Source organism: Heterodontus francisci, chromosome 3, assembly GCF_036365525.1.
Source record: "Heterodontus francisci isolate sHetFra1 chromosome 3, sHetFra1.hap1, whole genome shotgun sequence".
Lineage (NCBI taxonomy): Eukaryota > Metazoa > Chordata > Chondrichthyes > Heterodontiformes > Heterodontidae > Heterodontus > Heterodontus francisci.
This window is the reverse complement of record NC_090373.1, coordinates 200,721,447-200,741,178: the sequence shown is the minus strand read 5'-3', so window position 1 is coordinate 200,741,178 and position 19,732 is coordinate 200,721,447. Positions and strand designations below refer to the sequence as shown.

Genomic DNA, 19,732 nt, shown 5'->3' with positions numbered 1-19,732 from the left:
TCCTGCCGCTGCCCTGTCCCTCTGATCTCCTGTTGTCTTTCTTTCACTACTGGGGGGGGCTACCACCTTCACCCCCGCCAGTTCATTACCTAGGAGCAGGTCAATCCCTTCCACAGACAAACTAGGGACAATCCCTACGGTCACCGGTCCCGAAACTAGGTCGCACTCCAGGTGCACCCGGTGTAAAGGTACAGGCATACACTGCCCTCCAATACCATTCACCACCATTCTGGTGTTCACTGCACTTCCTGGGGGAAAGGTCAAGCATTTTTCGCAGTAAAAAGGATCTGGTGGCCTCTGTATCCCTGAGAATCACTTTATGGGCTTGCTTGGCCCACTCGAAGGGTATGGGGTTACTTTCCCTTCAGGCACAAAACCCTGATAGCCTTCAGGAATCCTATTAAATTTTCCTGCACTGGCAGTAGTAAGTCTCACTGTTACTGCAGTTAAAGCCGCAGCTCGTTCTGCTGTGCTTTCTATCAGGTCTCCATCTTCACTGAGTGAGTGTGTGCTGATTAACCCTGCAGGTTTTCCCTTTAGTTTCCAGCAGTCAATGTTTAAACGACTTGCTTTATTACAATGGAAGCACACAGGACTCCAGGTCACACTCTTGCTCATAGCACCTTCCTTTTTGGCTAGAGGAGGGCCCCCTGTGTCTCCTGCTTTTCTTTCTCTCCTAGGACTGCTTGGGCTCCTATCACCTTCCCACCCTTTGTCCTTTTTGGATTTGTGGGGGTAACTAGGAAAGGGTATCCCCTGGAAAACCGACATAAATTAAAGCAAACTCATAGGCAAGAACGGCTGCTTGCCGGGTTATTTGAACCCGCTGCTCCTCTACATGGGTCTTTATGGAGAGTGGGAGAGAGTGTTTCAGTTCCTCTAACAGAATTACTTCCCTGAGATTCTCATAGCTGAGCTGTACTTGAAGAGCCCTCAGCCACTGGTCAAAACCCAGCTGCTTACTTCTTTCAAACTCCAGATAAGTTTGATTAGCTTGCTTCTTGAGGGTTCAAAACTTTTGGTGATAGGTTTCGGGTAATAATCCATATGCCCGAGGATAGCATTTTTTGTCAGTTCATAATTTGATGAACTTTTGTCTGGCAAAAGGGAATAAACCTCATGGGCTTTTCCAGTTAGCTTGCTTTGCAGTAAAAGAGGCCAGGTCTCAGCTTGCCATTTTAGCTTGCCAGTTTCTCAAAAGACACAGAAAATAATTCTACATCCTCCGCATTGAATTTTGGAATTAATTGAGCTAGCTTTAGCAATTTTGTACCCAGCCCTGAATTACGCTCCTCCATATTGGCCATGCTTTCACTGGGGTTACTCTGTCGCCCCAAGTTAACTCTTTAATTTTAACTTTAGCTCTCTTTCTTTGCATTCTTTCTGGAATATTCTTTCTCTCTCTCTTTCTTTCTCGTTCCTATCTCCTGCCTTTCTCTCTTTCCTCTCTTTTTCTTCACATTCCTCCTGGAAGGCTCTCTCTTTCTACCGCTCTCTTTCCTCAAATTCAAGTTTCCTTTGTTCCAATTGTATCTTTGCTAGCTGTACACTGTCTGGGTCTGCTTCTACCCCTGTTTCTGCTTCTTCAGATTCAAGGGAAAAATGGAAAACTTCCTCTTTTTTGATTGGGAACAATTTGGCTTCCCACTTCCAATTTCTCTAGTTTGTCTGTGGGTCAATCCAAACGCTAGCCCCCAAATTTCTGTTACGACCAGGTGAGAAAGGGGTCTAGGGTTCCTTTTCAGCCTTCACCTGGTCTTACTGTCACAGGGTTTAATTTTAAACACACCGTGTTTTTAGCTCCCCCTTGGTGAATCCTTGATCACCGCTTTCCAATGATAAGGCAAAGAAACCAGCACAAACAGGCTTTCTCAGGTTTAAAGAAGAAATGTTAAAATTTATTAAACTTGAACTTAAATTCTAATTCAGTTGACACCAACGGATACACGACGTGCCCACGCTAGCATGCATACTCGATAGACACATGCAAATAGAACCAGAAATGAGCAGAAGAAGAATAAAGTGGAAAAGTTTGAGGCAATATCTGAAGAGTTGTTATTATGGTTCTTCAAGCTCACTGTAGAGTCTTTGATTGCAGGTAGATCTTGCTTTTCGTCAGGGCCGAGTTTTCTTCTTAAACTTTGTTCCCTGTAGGAGCATTTTCTCTCTTGGGGTTCATGTGTCTTCATTGGATTTAGAGGCTTGTGAGAAAGAGATGGGAGCAGACAGGAGAGAGATCTTCTCAGTCCAGGAGGAAACAGAATTTCTGCCTTCAAACTCTCTGTGGAAAACCCTGGAACATCCAGGTAGTCATGTGACCAGCTAGTCTAACCAGTCCTGGCCCTTGTGGATTGTATTCTCCTTAGCAGGCCCTGAAATACGCTTCCTCACCTTCGATGTCTGTTAGAATGTAAATGTTTTTTTTTCCAGCCACGGCTGATCTGTTTAACAAGTCATTTCCTTGCTCCAACAACAGTTAAAAAGCAATGTTCATGACAAAATTGATGTGCCTCATTCTTGGCAGTAGGGGCTTAGCATGACAGAACATTTTTGTTGTAGTGATCATAGATTTCGTGTTGTTATGGAAAAATACAAGATAGACCAGGAGTTAAAGTTCTCAATTGGGGAAAGGCCAATTTTACTGGGCTGAAACGTGATTTATCAAAAATGGACTGACAACAGATAAATCAGTATTAGAGCAGTGGGTGGGATTCAAGGAGGAGATAGTGAGGGTTTAGAACAAATATGTTCCCACAAGGCAAAAGGGGTCTCCCAAATCTAGAGCCCCTTGGATGTCAAGAACATACATTGTAGAATAAGGCAAAAAAATGGAAGCAGACGTCACATACCAATAGCTCAATTCTGCAAAAAGCCTAGAGGCTAAAGGGCTGGGTGAAATTATAAAGGAAACCAGGAAAACAAAGAGAAGACATGAAAAAATATTAACAAGTAAAATCATGGAAATCCCCAAAATACATACAGAGCAAGAGGATAACTAATGAAAGAATAAGGCCTATTCGAGGCCAAAAAGGGAACTTATGGCCGAGGTGGGATCAGAGGCGCGGGGGCGCATGGAGAATCGCAACGGTGGTGGAGGGGATGGCAGGGTGGAGGACCCATCGCCTCCCCAATGCCCAGCAATCTTCCTGGGAGGGGTGGGGGGCGAATAGGCCGATAACGGCCTTCCTGCCTTGAGGCAAATTGAAGTGGCCAATTAAGGGCCTCTTCCCGTCGCCACTGGGATCTTACCAGCGGCAGGAGTGCCTCTGCTGCGTGGGGAGGACACTTTGTAAAATGAGGTGTCCTCCCTCCCTGCTTGGAGGGGGATATTTGTAGCCCATGGAGGACACCCACTGGGAGCAACCTTACCCCCTGGGAACCCCCTTCCCCAGGACTGTTCAACCACCCTGCCACCACCCCTCACAGGGCCTTCAGGACTGGTCCTGGTGATCCTGCCTCACCTACCTCTGGTCTGGGCTTCCACCACTGGGCCTGGGTCTGAGGCCTCTACAGCACTGGCAGGGCCACCGCTCCTAGTGGCACTGCCAATACTGCTGAGCTGCTGGCCCTGTGATTGGCTGGCAGCTCTTGGAGGCTGGATTCCTGTCCCTTTAAAAGTCCTTAAAGGGACAGGGATCCCGCATCCTAAAACAAGAAGACCGGAGGATCACTCTGGGGTAGGGGGAGGGAGGGGAGGCGCGTAGTGGGAGTAGGTAGAGGTGGGCTCCCCCTGCTTTTTCGGCCTGGTGCCGGGAGCCCCGCCTCCAGCATAAAATGCAGCCCTATGTGTGGATGCAGTGGACATGGGCATTGTTCTTAATGAATACTTTGCTTCTGCCTTCACAAAAGGGGGGCAAGGCGGGGACAATGTAAACATTGTAGCTATAGAAGCTTTTCAAAAGTCTAAAGAAAACATGGACACTGAGCCAAAGAAAGTGGGATAGAAGGGGTGACTAAAAGTTTAGTCAAAGAGGTAGAGTATCTTAAAGAAGGAGTGCAGTAGGAAGTCAGAGAGGTTTAGAGAGGAAATTCCAGAACTTAGGGCCTAGCCAGCTGAAGGCATGATTGTCAATGGTGGAGCAAATGCTGATGGTGAGGCCATGATGAGATTTGAACAAGGGGATGAAAATTTTGAAATTGTGGCAATCCTGGAACAGAATCATAAAATCATAGAATGGATACAGCACAGAAGAAGGCCATTTGGCATCGTGTCTGCGTTGGCTGTCTGCAAGAACAACTCAGCTCATCCCTCTCTTGCCACCCTTTCCCTGTAGCTCTGAAAATGTTTTCTATTCGGGTCATTATCCAATTCCCTTTTGAAAGCATTGATTGAATCTGCCTTCACCATACTCTGTGACTGTGCATTCCTGGTTCTAACTACTCACTACTTTAAAAAGTTTTACCTCATGTCATCTTTGGTTCTTTTGCAATTCACCTTAAATCAGCAACCCCTGGTTCTTGACCCTTTGGCTAATGGAATCAGTTTTCCCCTATCTACTTGGTCCAGACCCCTCATTATTTTGAACACCTCTATCTAATCTCCTCCCAACCTTCTCTTCTCTAAAGAGAACAGCACCAGTTTCTCCAATCTATCCACGTAACCGAAGTCCCTCATCCCTGGAACCTTTCTCATAAATATTTTCTGCACTCCCTCTAATGCCTTCACAACCTTCCTAAAGCGTGGTGCTCAGAATTGGATACAATACTCCACTTGAGGCCAAACCAGTGTTTTATAAAGATTCACCAGAACATCCTTGCTTTTGTACTGTATACCTCTATTTATAAAGCCCAGGATTCCATATACCTTATTAACCACTTTCTCAACCTGCCTGCACTTTTAAATATTTGTGCACATGCACCCACAGGGTACAGGGTCTTCTGCTGCACCCCCTTTAGAATTGTATTCTTTATTTCATATCGCCTCTCCTCGTTCTTCCTTGCAAAATGTATCACTTCATGCTTCTCTGCATTAAATTTCATCTGTCATGTGTCTGCCCATTCCACAACCTGTCTATGTCCTCTTGAAATCTATCTTTGTCCTCCTTTCAGTTCAAAATATTTCCAAGTTTGATGTTATCTGCAAATATTTTGTCCTGCATACTCAACATTAACATAGATCAAGAAAACCAGTGGTCCCAATACCGATCCCTGGGGTACCCCTTTGTATACCTTCATCCAGTCTGAAAAATAACCATTCACCTTTACTGTTTCCTGTTACTCAGTCAACTTTGTATCCAGGCGGCCATTGTTCCTTTTACTCTACGCGTTTAACTTTTTTGACAAGCCTGTCCTGTGGCACAGCGTCAAGCACCTTTCGGAAGTCCACGTGCACCACATCAACTGCATTACCCTCAACAACCCTCTCTGTTAACTCATCAAAAATCTCATTCAAGTAGGTTAAACATGATTTGCCTTTAACAAATCCATGCTGGCTTTCCTTAATGAATCCACATTTGTCCAAATGACTGGAAACATACAGATCTAGAAAATTGTCCTGAAAACACTGCCGAAACTCTTGCTCCTGTCTGCCCTTTACAGTATTACTATCCCAGTCGATGTTAGAATAATTCAAGTCCCCATTATATCTATGCTAGTTAAAGAGAAGGAGGACTGGATTTTAAGAGCCCATTGCTGCTTTCAGCAGGCTGCACACCGCAGAGCCACAGCAATCTCCTGCGTGGCAGCTCATTTAAATAGCCCGGGTAGCCTGCCCTCCTCCCCACCCCCCTATCTTCCGACGCCCCATCAACCACCACCCCGCACCGCCACGGAGCCCGACGCCGGGGGCCCGGTAAAATCGAGCCCTGAGTGTGAAATATTGGTTGGGATAAATATACTGAGAGAGGGTTTAGCTGCTTTGAAGGTAGATGAGTCGCCAGACCCCAGTGAAACATACCCCAGCCTATTAAGAGAAGCAAGGAAGGAAATAGCAAAGGCTCTGACCAGGATGGTGCCAGAGAACTGGAGGACAGCTAATATTGTACCATTGTTTAAAAAGAGAGAAAAGGACAGGCCGAGTAATTACAAACCAGTTCACCTAATCTTGGTGGTGGGAAATTTATTGGAGAAAATTCTGAGGGACAGTATAAATTGTCATTTAGAAAGGCATGGATTAATCACGGACAATCATGAAGGGTTTTTTAAGGGAAGGTCATGTCTGTGACCTTGTCCTATCTACACCTTCTCCTTTGTTATCTCTTGCCCCACCTCCGCTTTACTTGCTTATAACCTTTCACATTTCTAATATTTGCCAGTTCTGAAGAAGGGTCACTGACTTGAAACATTAACTCTGCTTCTCTCTTCACAGACGCTGCCAGACCTGCTGAGTATTTCCAGCATTTCTTGTTTTTATTTCAGATTTCCAGCATCCGCAGTATTTTGCTTTTATTATAGTCATGTCTGCCTAACTTGCTAAAAAAAATTTAAGGAGGTAACAAGGAGGATCAATGAGGGTAGTGCATTTCATGTAGTCTATATGGATTTTAGCAAGGCTTTTGTTCCACATGGCAGACTGATCACAAAAGTAAAAGCCCATGGGATCCATAGGATCCATGGATAAGTTGGATTCAAAATTGGCTCAGTGGGAGGGAACAAAGGGTAATGGTCGACGGGTATATTTGTGACTGGAAGGCTGTTTTCAGTGGAATTCCGTAGGGCTCAGTACTAGGTCCCTTGCTTTTCACGCTGTATAACAATGATTTAGATTTAAATGTAGCGAGAATGATTAAGAAGCATGAAAATGATACAAAAATTGGCTGTGTGGTTGATAATGAGGAAGAAAGCTGTAGACTGCAGCAAGATATCAATGGACTGACTAGGTGGGCAGAAAAGCGGAAAATAGAACTCAATCCAGAGAAGTGTGAGGTAATGGGTTTGGGAGGGCAAACAAGGCAAGGGAATACACAATAAATGGTAGGATTCTGAGAAGTGCAGAGGACAAGAGGGACCATGGAGTACATGGCTACAGATCCTACAAGGTAGCAGAGCAGCAACAGCCTGTATCTATATAGCACATTCCATAGCAACATTCAGAAGAAAATTGGATAAATACTTGAAGGCAAAAGATTACTGAGCTGTGAGGAAAGAGCAGGGAAGTTGAATTAATTGGCTAACTCTACCAAAGAGCTTGCACAGGCACCATGTGTCAAATGGCCTCTTTCTGCACTGTATCATTCAATGACGCTATGATCTGTTATTGAATTGAAGACTGGATCAAACTTATGCAGTTATGTGGAGAATCAAGAATCCCTATCCATGAGATTTTTAAAAATGCCTTTGAGAGAGACCAAGTTTCTCCATAAATCAACAAAGTGATTGAAGGAGTTAGCAATAGTGTCAAGCAAGTAACATTCGCGCCACACAAGTGCCGGGCAATGACCATCTCCAAGAAGAGATAATCTAACCATCTCCCCTTGACATTCAATGACATTACGATCACTGAATCCCTCACTATCAACATCCTAGGGGCTACCATTGACCAGAAACTGAATGGAGTAGCCATATAAATACCATGGCTACAAGAGCAAGTCAGAGGCTAGGAATCATGCGGCGAGTAACTCACCTCCTGACTCCCCAAAGCCTGTCCACCATCTACAAGGCACAAGTCAGGAGTGTGATGGAATACTCTCCACTTGCCTGGATGGGTGCAGCTCCAACAACACTCAAGAAGTTCGACACCTTCCAGGATAAAGCAACCCGCTTAATTGGCACCCCATCCACAAACATTCACTCCCTCCACCATCGATGCACAGTGGCAGCCGTGTGTACCATCTACAAGATGCACTGCAGCAATGCACCAAGGCTTCTTAGACAGCACCTTCCAAACCTGCGACCGCTACCAACTAGAAGGACAAGGGCAGCAAATGCATGGGAACACCACCACCTGCAAGTACCCCTCCAAGTCACACACCAGCCTGACTTGGAACTATATCGCCGTTCCTTCACTGTAGCTGGGTCAAAATCCTGGAACTCCCTTCCTAACAGCACTGTGGGCGTACCTACCCCACATGGACTGCAGCTTACTACCACCTTCTCAAGGGCAATTAGGGATGGGCAATAAATGCTGACCTGGCCAGTGACGCCCAGAACCCATGAATGAATACAAAAAAACATTGATTCACCAATTACTTGTTCAGTTCAGGTTCCACAAGAACCAGTCATCATTATGCCTTATCACAGCTTTGATGCAGACATGCAAACTTGCATTTCACGACGTCGCTATTTCCCAAAGAGTTTTACATCTAATGAAGCACTTCTGAAGTTTGTCACCATTATAATGTTTGAAACCAGCACATCGCAAAGTCCCACATACAGAAATTAAATAAATGGCCAGAACATCCAGTGTAGATGTTGGTTAAAGAGTAAATGTTGGCTGGGACTCCAGGAGAACAGTTTGGGGGCAAAACCTGATGGCTTCAATATGGACGCAGGGATTGCTATGTGTGATTAACTTGCATCAGTTTCTTCTGATGCAGTTAGCAAGCAAACTTCATGCAACATGCTTATTTACATGATTGTAGTGTGCAGCCAGAGTTAAGCATGCTGTTGAGTGGCTGCGCACCTGAACAGAGAATGCAAAATCATGAGAGGCCAGCACGAGTTCAAGCTAGCTTGCACTATTTAAAGTCTTAAAGGGGAGGTGGATTTAGACTGGAGTAGGTGCTAGATTTCATTCCGAAAGTGCATCTAACCTGGGAAAGACACAAGTGGCTAAAAATTCAACGAGGCCATGCTTTTTGTTTATTCTTTCATGGTATGTGGGCATCGCTGGCAAGGCCAACATTTGTTGCCCATCCCTAATTACCCTTGATAACTGAGTGTCTTGCTAGGCCATTTCAGAGGGTAGTTAACAGTCAACCACATTGCTGAGAGTCGGGAGTCACATGTAAGCCAGACGGGGTAAGTACAACAGATTCCCTTCCCTAAAGGACATTAGTGAACCAGATGGGTTTTTAAAACAATCGTTACAACAATCCATGATAATTTCATGGCACCATTACTGAGACCAGCTTTAAATTACAGATTTTTACTCATTAATTGAATTTAAATTCCACCAGCTGCCACAGTGGGATTTCAACCCCTTTCAACAACAGCAGCAGCCAGAGCAGTGGCACCACGACTGGCACTGTTGTTCAGCAGGGAGGGACAAAGCGCAGAAGACCAATAGTTACAGGGGACTCTATAGTCAGGGGCACAGATAGGTGCTTCTGTAGATGTGAAAGAGACTCCAGGATGGTATGTTGCCTCCCTGGTGCCAGGGTCAAGGATGTCTCTGAACGGACAGGGGGCATTCTGAAGGGGAAGGGTGAACAGCCAGAGGTTGTAGTACACATCGGTACCAACGACATAGGCAGGAAGAGTGACGAGGTCCTGCAGGGGGAGTTCAGGGAGTTAGGCGGAAAGTTAAAAGACAGGACCTCAAGGGTTGTAATCTCAGGATTGCTCCCTGTGCCACGTGCCAGTGAGGCTAGAAATAGGAAGATAGTGCAGCTAAACACGTGGCTGAACAGCTGGTGTAGAAGGGAGGGTTTCAGATATCTGGACCATTGGGGTGTCTTCAGGGACAGGTGGGACCTGTACAAGAAGGACGGGTTGCATCTAAACTGGAGGGGCACAAATATCCTGGCTGCGAGGTTTGCTAGCGTCACTCGGGAGGGTTTAAACTAGCGTGGCAGGGGGGTGGGAACAAGAGCAGTTGGACAGCAGGTGAAATAACTGAGGGGGAACTAGTAAATAGGGCCAATAAGATTAAGAGGAAGAGCAGGCAGGGAGATGTTGCTTAGCACAGCGGGACTGGTGGTCTGAAGTGCATTTGTTTCAATGCAAGAAGTATAACGTAAGGCAGATGAACCTAGAGATTGGATTAGTACTTGGAACTATGGTGTTGTTGCTATTACAGAGACTTGGTTGAGGGAAGGCCAGGATTGGCAGCTAAATGATCCAGGATTTAGAAGCTTCAGGCGGGATAGAGGGGGATGTAAAAGGGGTGGGGGAGTTGCATTACTGGTTAAGGAGAATATCACAGCTGTACTGCGGGAGGACACCTCAGAGGGGTCATGCAGCGAGGCAATATGGGTGGAGCTCAGGAATAGGAAGGGTGCAGTCACGATGTTGGGGGTTTACTACAGGCCTCCCAACAGCCAGCGGGAGGTAGAGGAGGAGATATGTAGACAGATTTTGGAAAGATGTAAAGGTAACAGGGTTGTAGTGGTGGGTGATTTTAACTTTCCCTATATTGACTGGGACTCACTTCGTGCTAGGGGCTTGGATGGGGCAGAATTTGTAAGGAGCATCCAGGAGAGCTTCTTGAAACAATATGTAGATAGTCCAACTAGGGAAGGGGCCATACTGGACCTGGTATTGGGGAATGAGCCCGGTCAAATGGTCGAAGTCTCAGTAGGGGAGCATTTCAGGAACAGTGACCATAATTCCGTACTTTAAGGTACTTGTGGATAAGGATAAGAGTAGTCCTCGGGTGAAGGTGCTAAATTGGGGGAAGGCGAATTATAACAATATTAGGCAGGAACTGAAGAATTTAGATTGGGGGCGGCTGTTTGAGGGCAAATCAACATCTGACATGTGGGAGTCTTTCAAATGTCAGTTGATTAGACTCCAGGACCGGCATGTTCCTGTGAGGAAGAAGGATAAGTTTGGCAAGTTTCGGGAAGCTTGGATAACGAGAGATATTGTGAGCCTAATCAAAAAGAAGAAGGAAGCATTCGTAAGGGCTAGAAGGCTGGGAACAGACAAAGCCCTTGAGGAAGGAACTTAAGCAAGGAGGGCTAAAAGGGGTCATGAAAGGTCATTGGCAAACTGGATTAAGGAGAATCCCAAGGCTTTTTATACGTTTATAAAGAGCAAGAGGGTAACCAGGAAAAGGGTTGGCCCACTCAAGGACAGAGGAGGGGCGGCACAGTGGCGCAGTGATTAGCACCGCAGCCTCACAGCTCCAGGGACCCGGGTTCGATTCTGGGTACTGCCTGTGCGTAGTTTGTAAGTTCTCCCTGTGTCTGCGTGGATTTCCTCCGGGTGCTCCGGTTTCCTCCCACTTGCCAAAGACTTGCAGGTTGATAGGTTAATTGGCCATTATAAATTGCCCCGAGTATAGGTAGGTGGTAGGGAAATATATAGGGACAGGTGGGGATGTGATAGGAATATGGGATTAGTGTAGGATTAGTATAAATGGGTGGTTGATGTTCGGCACAGACTCGGTGGGCCGAAGAGCCTGTTTCAGTGCTGTATCTCTAAACTAAACTAAACTAAACATCTTGTGTGGAGCCAGAGGAAATGGGCGAGGTACTAAATGAGTGCTTTGCAAAGAGAAGGACTTGGTGGATGATGAGCTGAGGGAAGGGAGTGCAGATGGTCTCAGTCATCTCATTATCAAAAAGGAGGTGGTGTTGGGTGTCTTGCAAAGCATTAAGGTAGATACGTCCCCAGGGCCTGATGGGATCTACCCCAGAATACTAAGGGAGGCAAGGGAAGAAATTGCTGGGGCCTTGACAGAAATCTTTGTATCCTCATTGGCTACAGGTGAGGTCTTAGAGGACTGGAGAACAGCCAATGTTGTTCCTTTGTTTAAGAAGGGTAGCGAGGATAATCCAGGAAATTATAGGCCGGTGAGCCTTACGTCAATGGTAGGGAAATTATTGGAGAGGATTCTTCGGGACAGGAATTACTCCCATTTGGAAACAAATGAACTTATTAGCAAGAGGCAGCATGGTTTTGTGAAGGGGAGGTCGTGTCTCACTAACTTGATTGAGTTTTTTGAGGAAGTGACGAAGATGATTGTTGAAGGAAGGGCAGTGAATGTTGTCTATATGGACTTCATTAAAGCCTTTGACAAGGTCCCTCATGGCAGACTGGTACAAAAGGTGAAGTCACACGGGATCAGAGGTGAGCTGGCAAGATGGATATAGAATTGGCTCAGTCATAGAAGACAGAGGGTAGCAGTGGAAGGGTGCTTTTCTGAATGGAGAGATGTGACTAGTGGTGTTCCGCAGGGATCAGTGCTGGGACCTTTGCTCTTTGTAGTATATGTAAATGATTTGGAGGAAAATGTAGCTGGTCTGATTAGTAAGTTTGCGGACGACACAAAGGTTGGTGGAGTTGCGGATAATAATGAGGCTTGTCAGAGGATACAGCAGGATATAGATCAGTTGGAGACTTGGGCGGAGAAATGGCAGATGGAGTTTAATCCGGACAAATGTGAGGTAATGCATTTTGGAAGGTCTAATGCAGGTGGGAAGTATACAGTAAATGGCAGAACCCTTAGGAGTATTGACAGGCAGAGAGATCTGGGCGTTCAGGTCCACAGGTCACAAAGTGGCAACGCAGGTGGATAAGGTATTCAAGAAGGCATACGGCATGCTTGCCTTCATCGGTCGGGGCATCGAGTATAAAAATTGGCAAGTCATGCTGCAGCTGTACAGAACGTCAGTTAGGCCACACTTAGAATATTGTGTGCAATTCTGGTCGCCACACTACCAGAAGGACGTGGAGGCTTTGGAGAGGGTACAGAAGAGGTTTGCCAGGATGTTGCCTGGTCTGGAGGGCATTAGCTATGAGGAGAGGTTGGAAAAACTCGGATTGTTTTCACTGGAACGACGGAGGTGGAGGGGCGACATGATAGAGGTTTACAAAGTTATGAGTGGCATGGACAGAGTGGATAGTCAGAAGCTTTTTCCCAGGGTGGAAGAGTCAGTTACTGGGGGACAAAGGTTTAAGGTGCGAGGGGCAAAGTTTAGAGGGGATGTGCGAGGCAAGTTCTTTGCACAGAGCGGGGTGTGTTTCTGGAACTTGCTGCCGGGGGAGGTAGTGGAAGCAGGTACGATAGCGACGTTTTTAAGAGACATCTTGACAAATACATGAATAGGATGGGAATAGAGGGATACGGACCCCGGAAGTGCAGAAGGTTTTAGTTTAGGCAGGCATCAAGATCGGCGCAGGTTTGGAGGGCCGAATGGCCTGTTCCTGTGCTGTACTGTTCTTTGTTCTTTGATCTACCAGGGCATTAGTCCGGGCCTCTGGATTACTAGTTCAGTGACATTACCACCGTGCCATCATCTCCCCCTTGTATTAACCTTCATAAACTCCTTTGAGAAAAGTTAAGAAGCATTTTGCATGTGCTTTGTGCTGTTTGTTCTTTGTTACCATGCATAAATACAATTTAAGAATGTGAGAATGACTAAATAAAAGAGACCAAGCTCTATTTAGTTTACCTTCTGACATTCTACTTGTCACATGATACAGTATTAATGGAGTTGTTGACTAATTGACTCAATCAATCTCTATTGATGACTTCATCTGAATCATAACAAGGGATTTTTGTCACTCCTTTACAGTTATTGAGTGGCACTGGTTTTCTCCAGGCCCTGCAGCAGTTTCCAAAGGACACCATCAATGATGAAACGGTAGAACTGCTCCAGCCATATTTCATGATGGATGATTATACATTTGAACATGCGAAGAAAGTCTGTGGGAATGTTGCTGGTTTGTTGTCCTGGACTCAAGCTATGGCTTCCTTCTTTGCAATCAACAAAGAGGTGCTGCCTCTCAAGGTAATACTGAATCAGAAGAACATTAAAATCAACAAAAAACACTGCAAAAATTTCTCTGTATAATCTGATTTTTGCAAACATACATTTCAGCATTATAGACTGCTGTATGAATATTTTCATTGTTACAGAAGTTTAAGTGAAAATAGAAATGGAAACTTTTTCTGGACTGTTCTGCTGGCACAAAACTTCACTGGCAAAGTGCATAGGTTGGAGAATTAGTGCCATAGTTTTGTAATCTAGTTTCAACCTCAACAGGACTGGGACCAATATCCTCACAGGGATGTTCAATCGTGTCGTTAGGGAGCATTTAAACTAAATTAGCGTGGGGATGGGCACTGGCATGTACAACTAGAATAGAAGAATAAGCTGCATCAAGGAGTGAGAATGTTGGATTGTACTTGTGGAGGAAGTAGTACCATATTAGATAGGAGAATAAAAAGGACCACCAGGAATCCAAAGACAGGTTTAGAATTCTTGTAAAAGTACAAAGTGTTGTGAATAAGGTTGGCGAGCAACAAGCACAAATAGTCGTGTGGGAATATGATGTAAATAATGGAAATGTGACTTAAAAATGGTGAGGACTGAGGTGATTGTGTCCTTTACATATACAGGGTAGGGTCTGTTATAAAGGTGAATAAATCATTTCTTTAAAGCATAGACAATCTCCCTCCTCTCCTGTAAGGCCTTTGGCCCTTTGCTGCAACACAGCCACTGTGCTGCGAGGGCTCAGCTCTGGAGCCTGGCCAGCTCAGTTCTGCGTGAATGATCAATGAGCGAGTGCCTCCTGAAGGAAGGAAGAAAAGTGACAACATGTCTGCATAAAGGTGAGTCTTTATTGGTCAAGCTACAACTGGCAAAACGGATCAAAAGAAACAAGAATGTATAACCGCATTGTGAGCCTCCCTTGCATGTATCTCATAGCCACTCTCGTGTTGTCCGTGGCGTCCTTCATCTGGCATGCCTTGCCCATTTTTCCCCTCTGCATCTTCATCGTCCGAGGAGGCAGTATTTTCCTCGCTATCCTCGTTGCTCATTGGATCCCCACCTCTGCTGCACCAGCTTGTGCAGCGGTAAATGAACGGTTGGAAACCTTAAAGAAACAATTCAAAATGTTCAACTAAAATACATTCCATTGAAAAACAAAAGGTCAGCAAGAAAGACCCATCCGTGGCTTACTCAGGAAGTTAAGGATAGTTATTAGATTAAAAGAAGAGGCATAAAATATTGCAAAAAAGAGTAGCAAATCTGAGGATTTTAGAAACCAGCGAAGGGCCAAAACATTGATAAAAATGAAAAAATAGAATAAGAGTAAACTAACCAGTAATATAAAAACAGATTGTAAGAGCTTTTATAGGTATATAGAAAGGAAGAGAGTAGCTAAAGTAAACGTTGGCCCTTTAGAAGCAGAGACATGAGAAATTATCATGAGGAATGAGGAAATGGCAGAGGCATTGAACATATATTTTGTGTCTGTCTTCACAGTAGAAGACACAAGTTTCATACCAGAAATATATGGTAACCTAGGGGCTAAAAATAGTGAGGAAATTAAGAAAATTAATATCAACAGAGAAAAAGTATTGGAGAAACTTAAAGGACTAAAATCTGACAAATCCCTGCGACCTGATGGCCTACACCCTAGGGTTCTAAAAGAGATAGTGGAGGCACTGGCTATGATTTTCCAAAATTCCTTAGATTCGGGAACAACCTCATCAGATTGGAAGTTGACAAATGTTACTTTCTTTCAAGAAAGGAGGGAGAGAGAGAACAGGGAACTGGCCAGTTGGCCAAACATCAGTCATTGGGAAAATGCTGAATCTATCATTAAGGGAGTCTTAATAATTCACCTAGAAAAGCACAGTATGATTAGAACAAGTCAACATGGTTTTACTAAGGGAAACCCTGTTTGACAAATTTATAGCTTTTTGAGGATATAACTAGTAGGGTAGGTAAAGGGGAACCAGTAGATGTAGTATATCTGGATTTCCAAAAGGCATTCAATAAGGTGCCACACAAAAGGTTAATAGGCAAGATAAGGGCTCATGGAGTTGGGGGTAATATATGAGCATGGAAAGAGGATTGGTTAACAGACAGGAAACAAAGAGTGCACATAACCGAGGCATTTTCAAGTTGGCAGGCAGTGAATAATGAAGTGCCACAAGGATCAGTTTTGGAGAGTCAGATTTACAATCTATATTAATGATTTAGATGAAGAGACAGAGTAATGTATCTAATTTTTCTGGTGATACAAAGGTAGGTGGAATGGTAAGCTGTGGGGAGGACACAGAAAGGCTGCAAAGAAATGTAGACAGGTTAAGCGAGTGGACAAGAAGATGGCAGATGGAGTATAATGTAGGAAAGTGTGAAGTTATTCACTTTGGCCATAAGAATAGTAAAACAGAATATTTTTTAAAAGGTGTGAAACTTGTAAGTTTTGATGTTCAAAGAGACTTGGGTCTGCTTGTACAAGGAACGCAGAAAGTTAGCATGTCGGTACAGCAAGCAATCGGATGTCAAATGACATGTTGGTCTTTATTGCAAGGGGATTGGAGTCATATGTGACATGTTATATGTGGCCATGTATAGAGCACAAACTGCAATGGGAAAGAACCCTGCTGAGTTGCTATTTGGATGCAAAATACACACCAAGATGCTGGAGCTGAAGGACATTAGATTTGATCAGGAGGTTCAAGATCATGAAGCAGAGAAAAAGGGTGCTGCAAAGAAATTTTGCGACAATTGTACAAGGGTTTGGTGAGACCACATCTGGAATACTGTGTGCAGTTTTGGTCTCCACATTTAAGAAAGGATTGTTATGACCGAGATGGAAGGAGTGCACTGTTTATTCCAGTTCCTGTTCTCCACGGGTCACAACATATATTTAATTTTTTCCCACTTATCATTACGGTCAATCATAAACTCTATTTTTATTCCAGAATAAAACACACCAACCAGGTTTCTTTAATAAACAACAAAATTATCAGTTTATTATAAAACAAGTCTTAACCAGTAATGAAGTAAAGCAGCAGTGGCAGCAGTGTGAACCATCTACAAAATGCACTGCAGCAATGCACCAAGACTCCTTAGGCAGCACCTTCCAAACCCGCGACCTCTACCAACTAGAAGGACAAGGGCAGCAAATGCATGGGAACATCACTACCTGCAAGTTCCCCTCCAAGTCACACACCGTCTTGACTTGGAACTATATCGCCATTCCTTCACTGTCACTGGGTCAAAATCCTGGAACCCCCTTCCGAACAGCACTGTGGCTGTACCTACCTCACATGGACTGCAGCAGTTCAAGGAGGCAGCTCACCACTACCTTCTCAAGAGCAATTAGTGATGGGCAATAAATGCTGGCCTGGTCAGCGATGCCCACATCCCATGAATGAATTTTTTTTTAAATCACACAGATTGAAGTATTAAAGTTCCCTTTTTGCCTTCACCCTTCACACTCACATATACACCAGTTAACTGGAAAAATAAAGGGATTTTTGCTTTTAGAACTCTATTACAGACAAAAAAACACTTGAGCTGAATACTTTCTCATTCTTGAAGAAACAGCAGATGAGATATGTTGTGTTCCAAAACTGGCATACAGTCTGGCCTCCGAGTACATGTAGACGGGTCACTGGGATCTTTTAGAACAGTTCTTTTCAGGCGGCGTTGAGAATTACTTTAGCAGGCTTTTCGTCAATGACAGGAGACGAGAGGCGTTGACATAGTGGATTTTCAGGGTCTTTTCGAGAGGTGCTGGTTTTCTGTCCTTCCTTGGGAATTCTCTTCTCTACTTGGAAGTTCTCTTCTCTCCTTGGAAATTGTCTCCCTTTTTATATAGTTCAATCCTAACTCAAAACATTTCAGAAGTGAAACCGACAGCAGGAGGACTACCTTTTGACCTCCATCAATCTTGTCCTGTCACTTCTCTGTAAACAACTTCTCCAGGTGTCCAAAGTTCTCTGTTGTTTATTGAGTTGGAATTCAAGTGGTTTCCTGGAAAGACTTGTTTTCCTCACAGTGCCCCTTTTAAAAAACATTTCCAGGGACTGTTTTTTCAAAGTCAAGTGTCCTTTACATGGAGCTGTATAAAATGCTAGTTAGGCCACAGCTGTGCACAGTTCTGGTCACCACACTATAGGAAGGATGTGATTGCACTGGAGAGGGTGCAGAGGAGATTCACCAGGATGTTGCCTAGGCTGGAGCATTTCAGCTATGAAGAGAGACTGGATAGGCTAGGGTTGTTTTCCTTAGAGCAGAGAAGGCTGAGCGGGGACCTGATTATGGTACACAAAATTATGAGGGACATTGATAGGGTAAGGGTCATTTTCCCTTAGCGGAGGTGTCAATAACTAGGGAGCATTGATTTAAGGTAAGGGGCAGGAGCTTTCGAGGGGATTTGAGGAAAGATTTTTTCACCCAGAGGGTGGTTGGAATCTGGAATGCACTGCCTGAAGGGGTGGTAGAGGCAGGAACCCTCACAACATTTAAGAAGTATTTAGATGAGCGCTTGAAATGCCATAGCATACAAGGCTACAGGCCAAGTGCTAGAAAAGGGATTCGAATAGATAGGGCAGAAGGGCCTGTTTCTGTGCTATATAACTCAATGACTCTGCCTTAAAAATATTCAAAGACTCTGCTTCCGCTGCCTTTTGAGGAAGAGAGTTCCAAAGACTTATGACCCTTTGTGAGAAAAAATTTCTCCTCATCTCTGTGTTAAAGGGGCAACCCCTTATTTCTAAACAGTGACCCCTAAGCCAGAAATTTACACCACCCCAGTGAGCCTGATGGTGGCGGGGTGGTGGCGTAAAATTAAGTGGGAGGCTCCGGGAGGCCTTTCCGGCCCGCTCCCGCCTCCGCACCACTTTACATGGGCCGTGGGGGGGGGGCGAGAAACGGGCTGCCCGCCCCAGTCCAATCAAGGACCTTAAGTGGCCACTTAACGACCATTTAAGGGCCTTCGCCCGCCTCCACGGGTATTTTACCTGTGGAAAGCCGGCATCTGGTAGATGTGAAAGGCTGCCCAGTGATACCTGGCGGCCTCTCAGCGCATGGTGGGGTGGGGGCCCTGACAATCGGGCACAGGGTGCCCAATTGACGGCCGCCCCCGCTTCCCCAACTACCCCCAGGACCCGAGATGCCCCCCTTTCCCCCAAACGACCGAATCAGTCGCGACCGATTCCCATGGCGAGGCAAACCACAAACATACTTTCAGTCCCAGCTCCATGTCTTCGGCTAGGCTGCAGTCCCAGCAGTGGCCACCATTCTCGGGGGGGCGCTGCTGGGACTAAGAGCTGCCAGTCCGCTGATTGGCCAGCAGCTCAATGAGGCAGAATTTCCTCCCTTAAATGGGTGAAAGTCCTGCCTTGGAACAATTAAAGGCCAGGGACCCGTAAAATATGGGACCGATCCCCAGGCCGGGCGGAAGCGGGATCCCTACCAACTTTTATGTTGGTGGCCAGCTCCCGGCCGCCCAACGTAAAATCCAGCCCCCAGTTCTAGGTTTTCCCACAAGAGGAAACATCCTTTCCACATGCACCCTGTCAAGACCCCTCAGAATCTTATATGTTTCAATCAAGTCGCCTCTTACTCTTCTAATTTCCAGCGGATACAAACCTAGCCTGTCGAGCCTTTCCTCATAATACCACCCGTCCATTCATGGTATTAGATTAGTAAACCTTCTCAGAACTGCTTCTAATGCATTTACATCCTTCCTTAAATAAGGAGACCAATACTGTACACCATACTCCAGATTTGGTCTCACCAATGACTGAAGCATATCCTCCCTACTTTTGTAATCAATTCCCCTCATAATAAACAATAACATTCTATTAGCTTTCCTAATTACGTGCTGTACCTGCAGACTAACCTTTTGTAAATCATGCACACTAGGACACCCAGATCCCTCTGCATCTCACAGCTCTGCCATTTATCACTGTTTAGATAATATGCTTCTTTTTTATTCTCCCGACCAAAATGAACAATTTCACATTTTCCTACATTTTACTCCATTTGCCAGATCTTTGCCCATTTACTTAACCTATCTATATCCCTTTGTAGCCTCCTTATGTCCTCTTCACAACTTACTTTCCTACCTATCTTTGTGTCATCAACAAATTTAACAACCATACCTTCGGTCCCTTCATCCAAGTCATTTATATAAATTGAAAAAGGTTGAG

The 19,732-nt window shown here is 45.0% G+C and overlaps 1 protein-coding gene across 1 annotated transcript in view; it reads left to right on the top strand.

Moving 5' to 3' along the window:
* The window catches only part of LOC137367179 (dynein axonemal heavy chain 8-like), a 2,062,041-nt gene that overhangs the window by 1,645,396 nt on the left and 396,913 nt on the right, over positions 1–19,732 (top strand). The window contains exon 95 of the mRNA XM_068028615.1: positions 13,344–13,559. Within this exon, the coding sequence (XP_067884716.1) occupies positions 13,344–13,559 (216 nt within the window). The remainder of the gene's footprint in view (positions 1–13,343; positions 13,560–19,732) is intronic.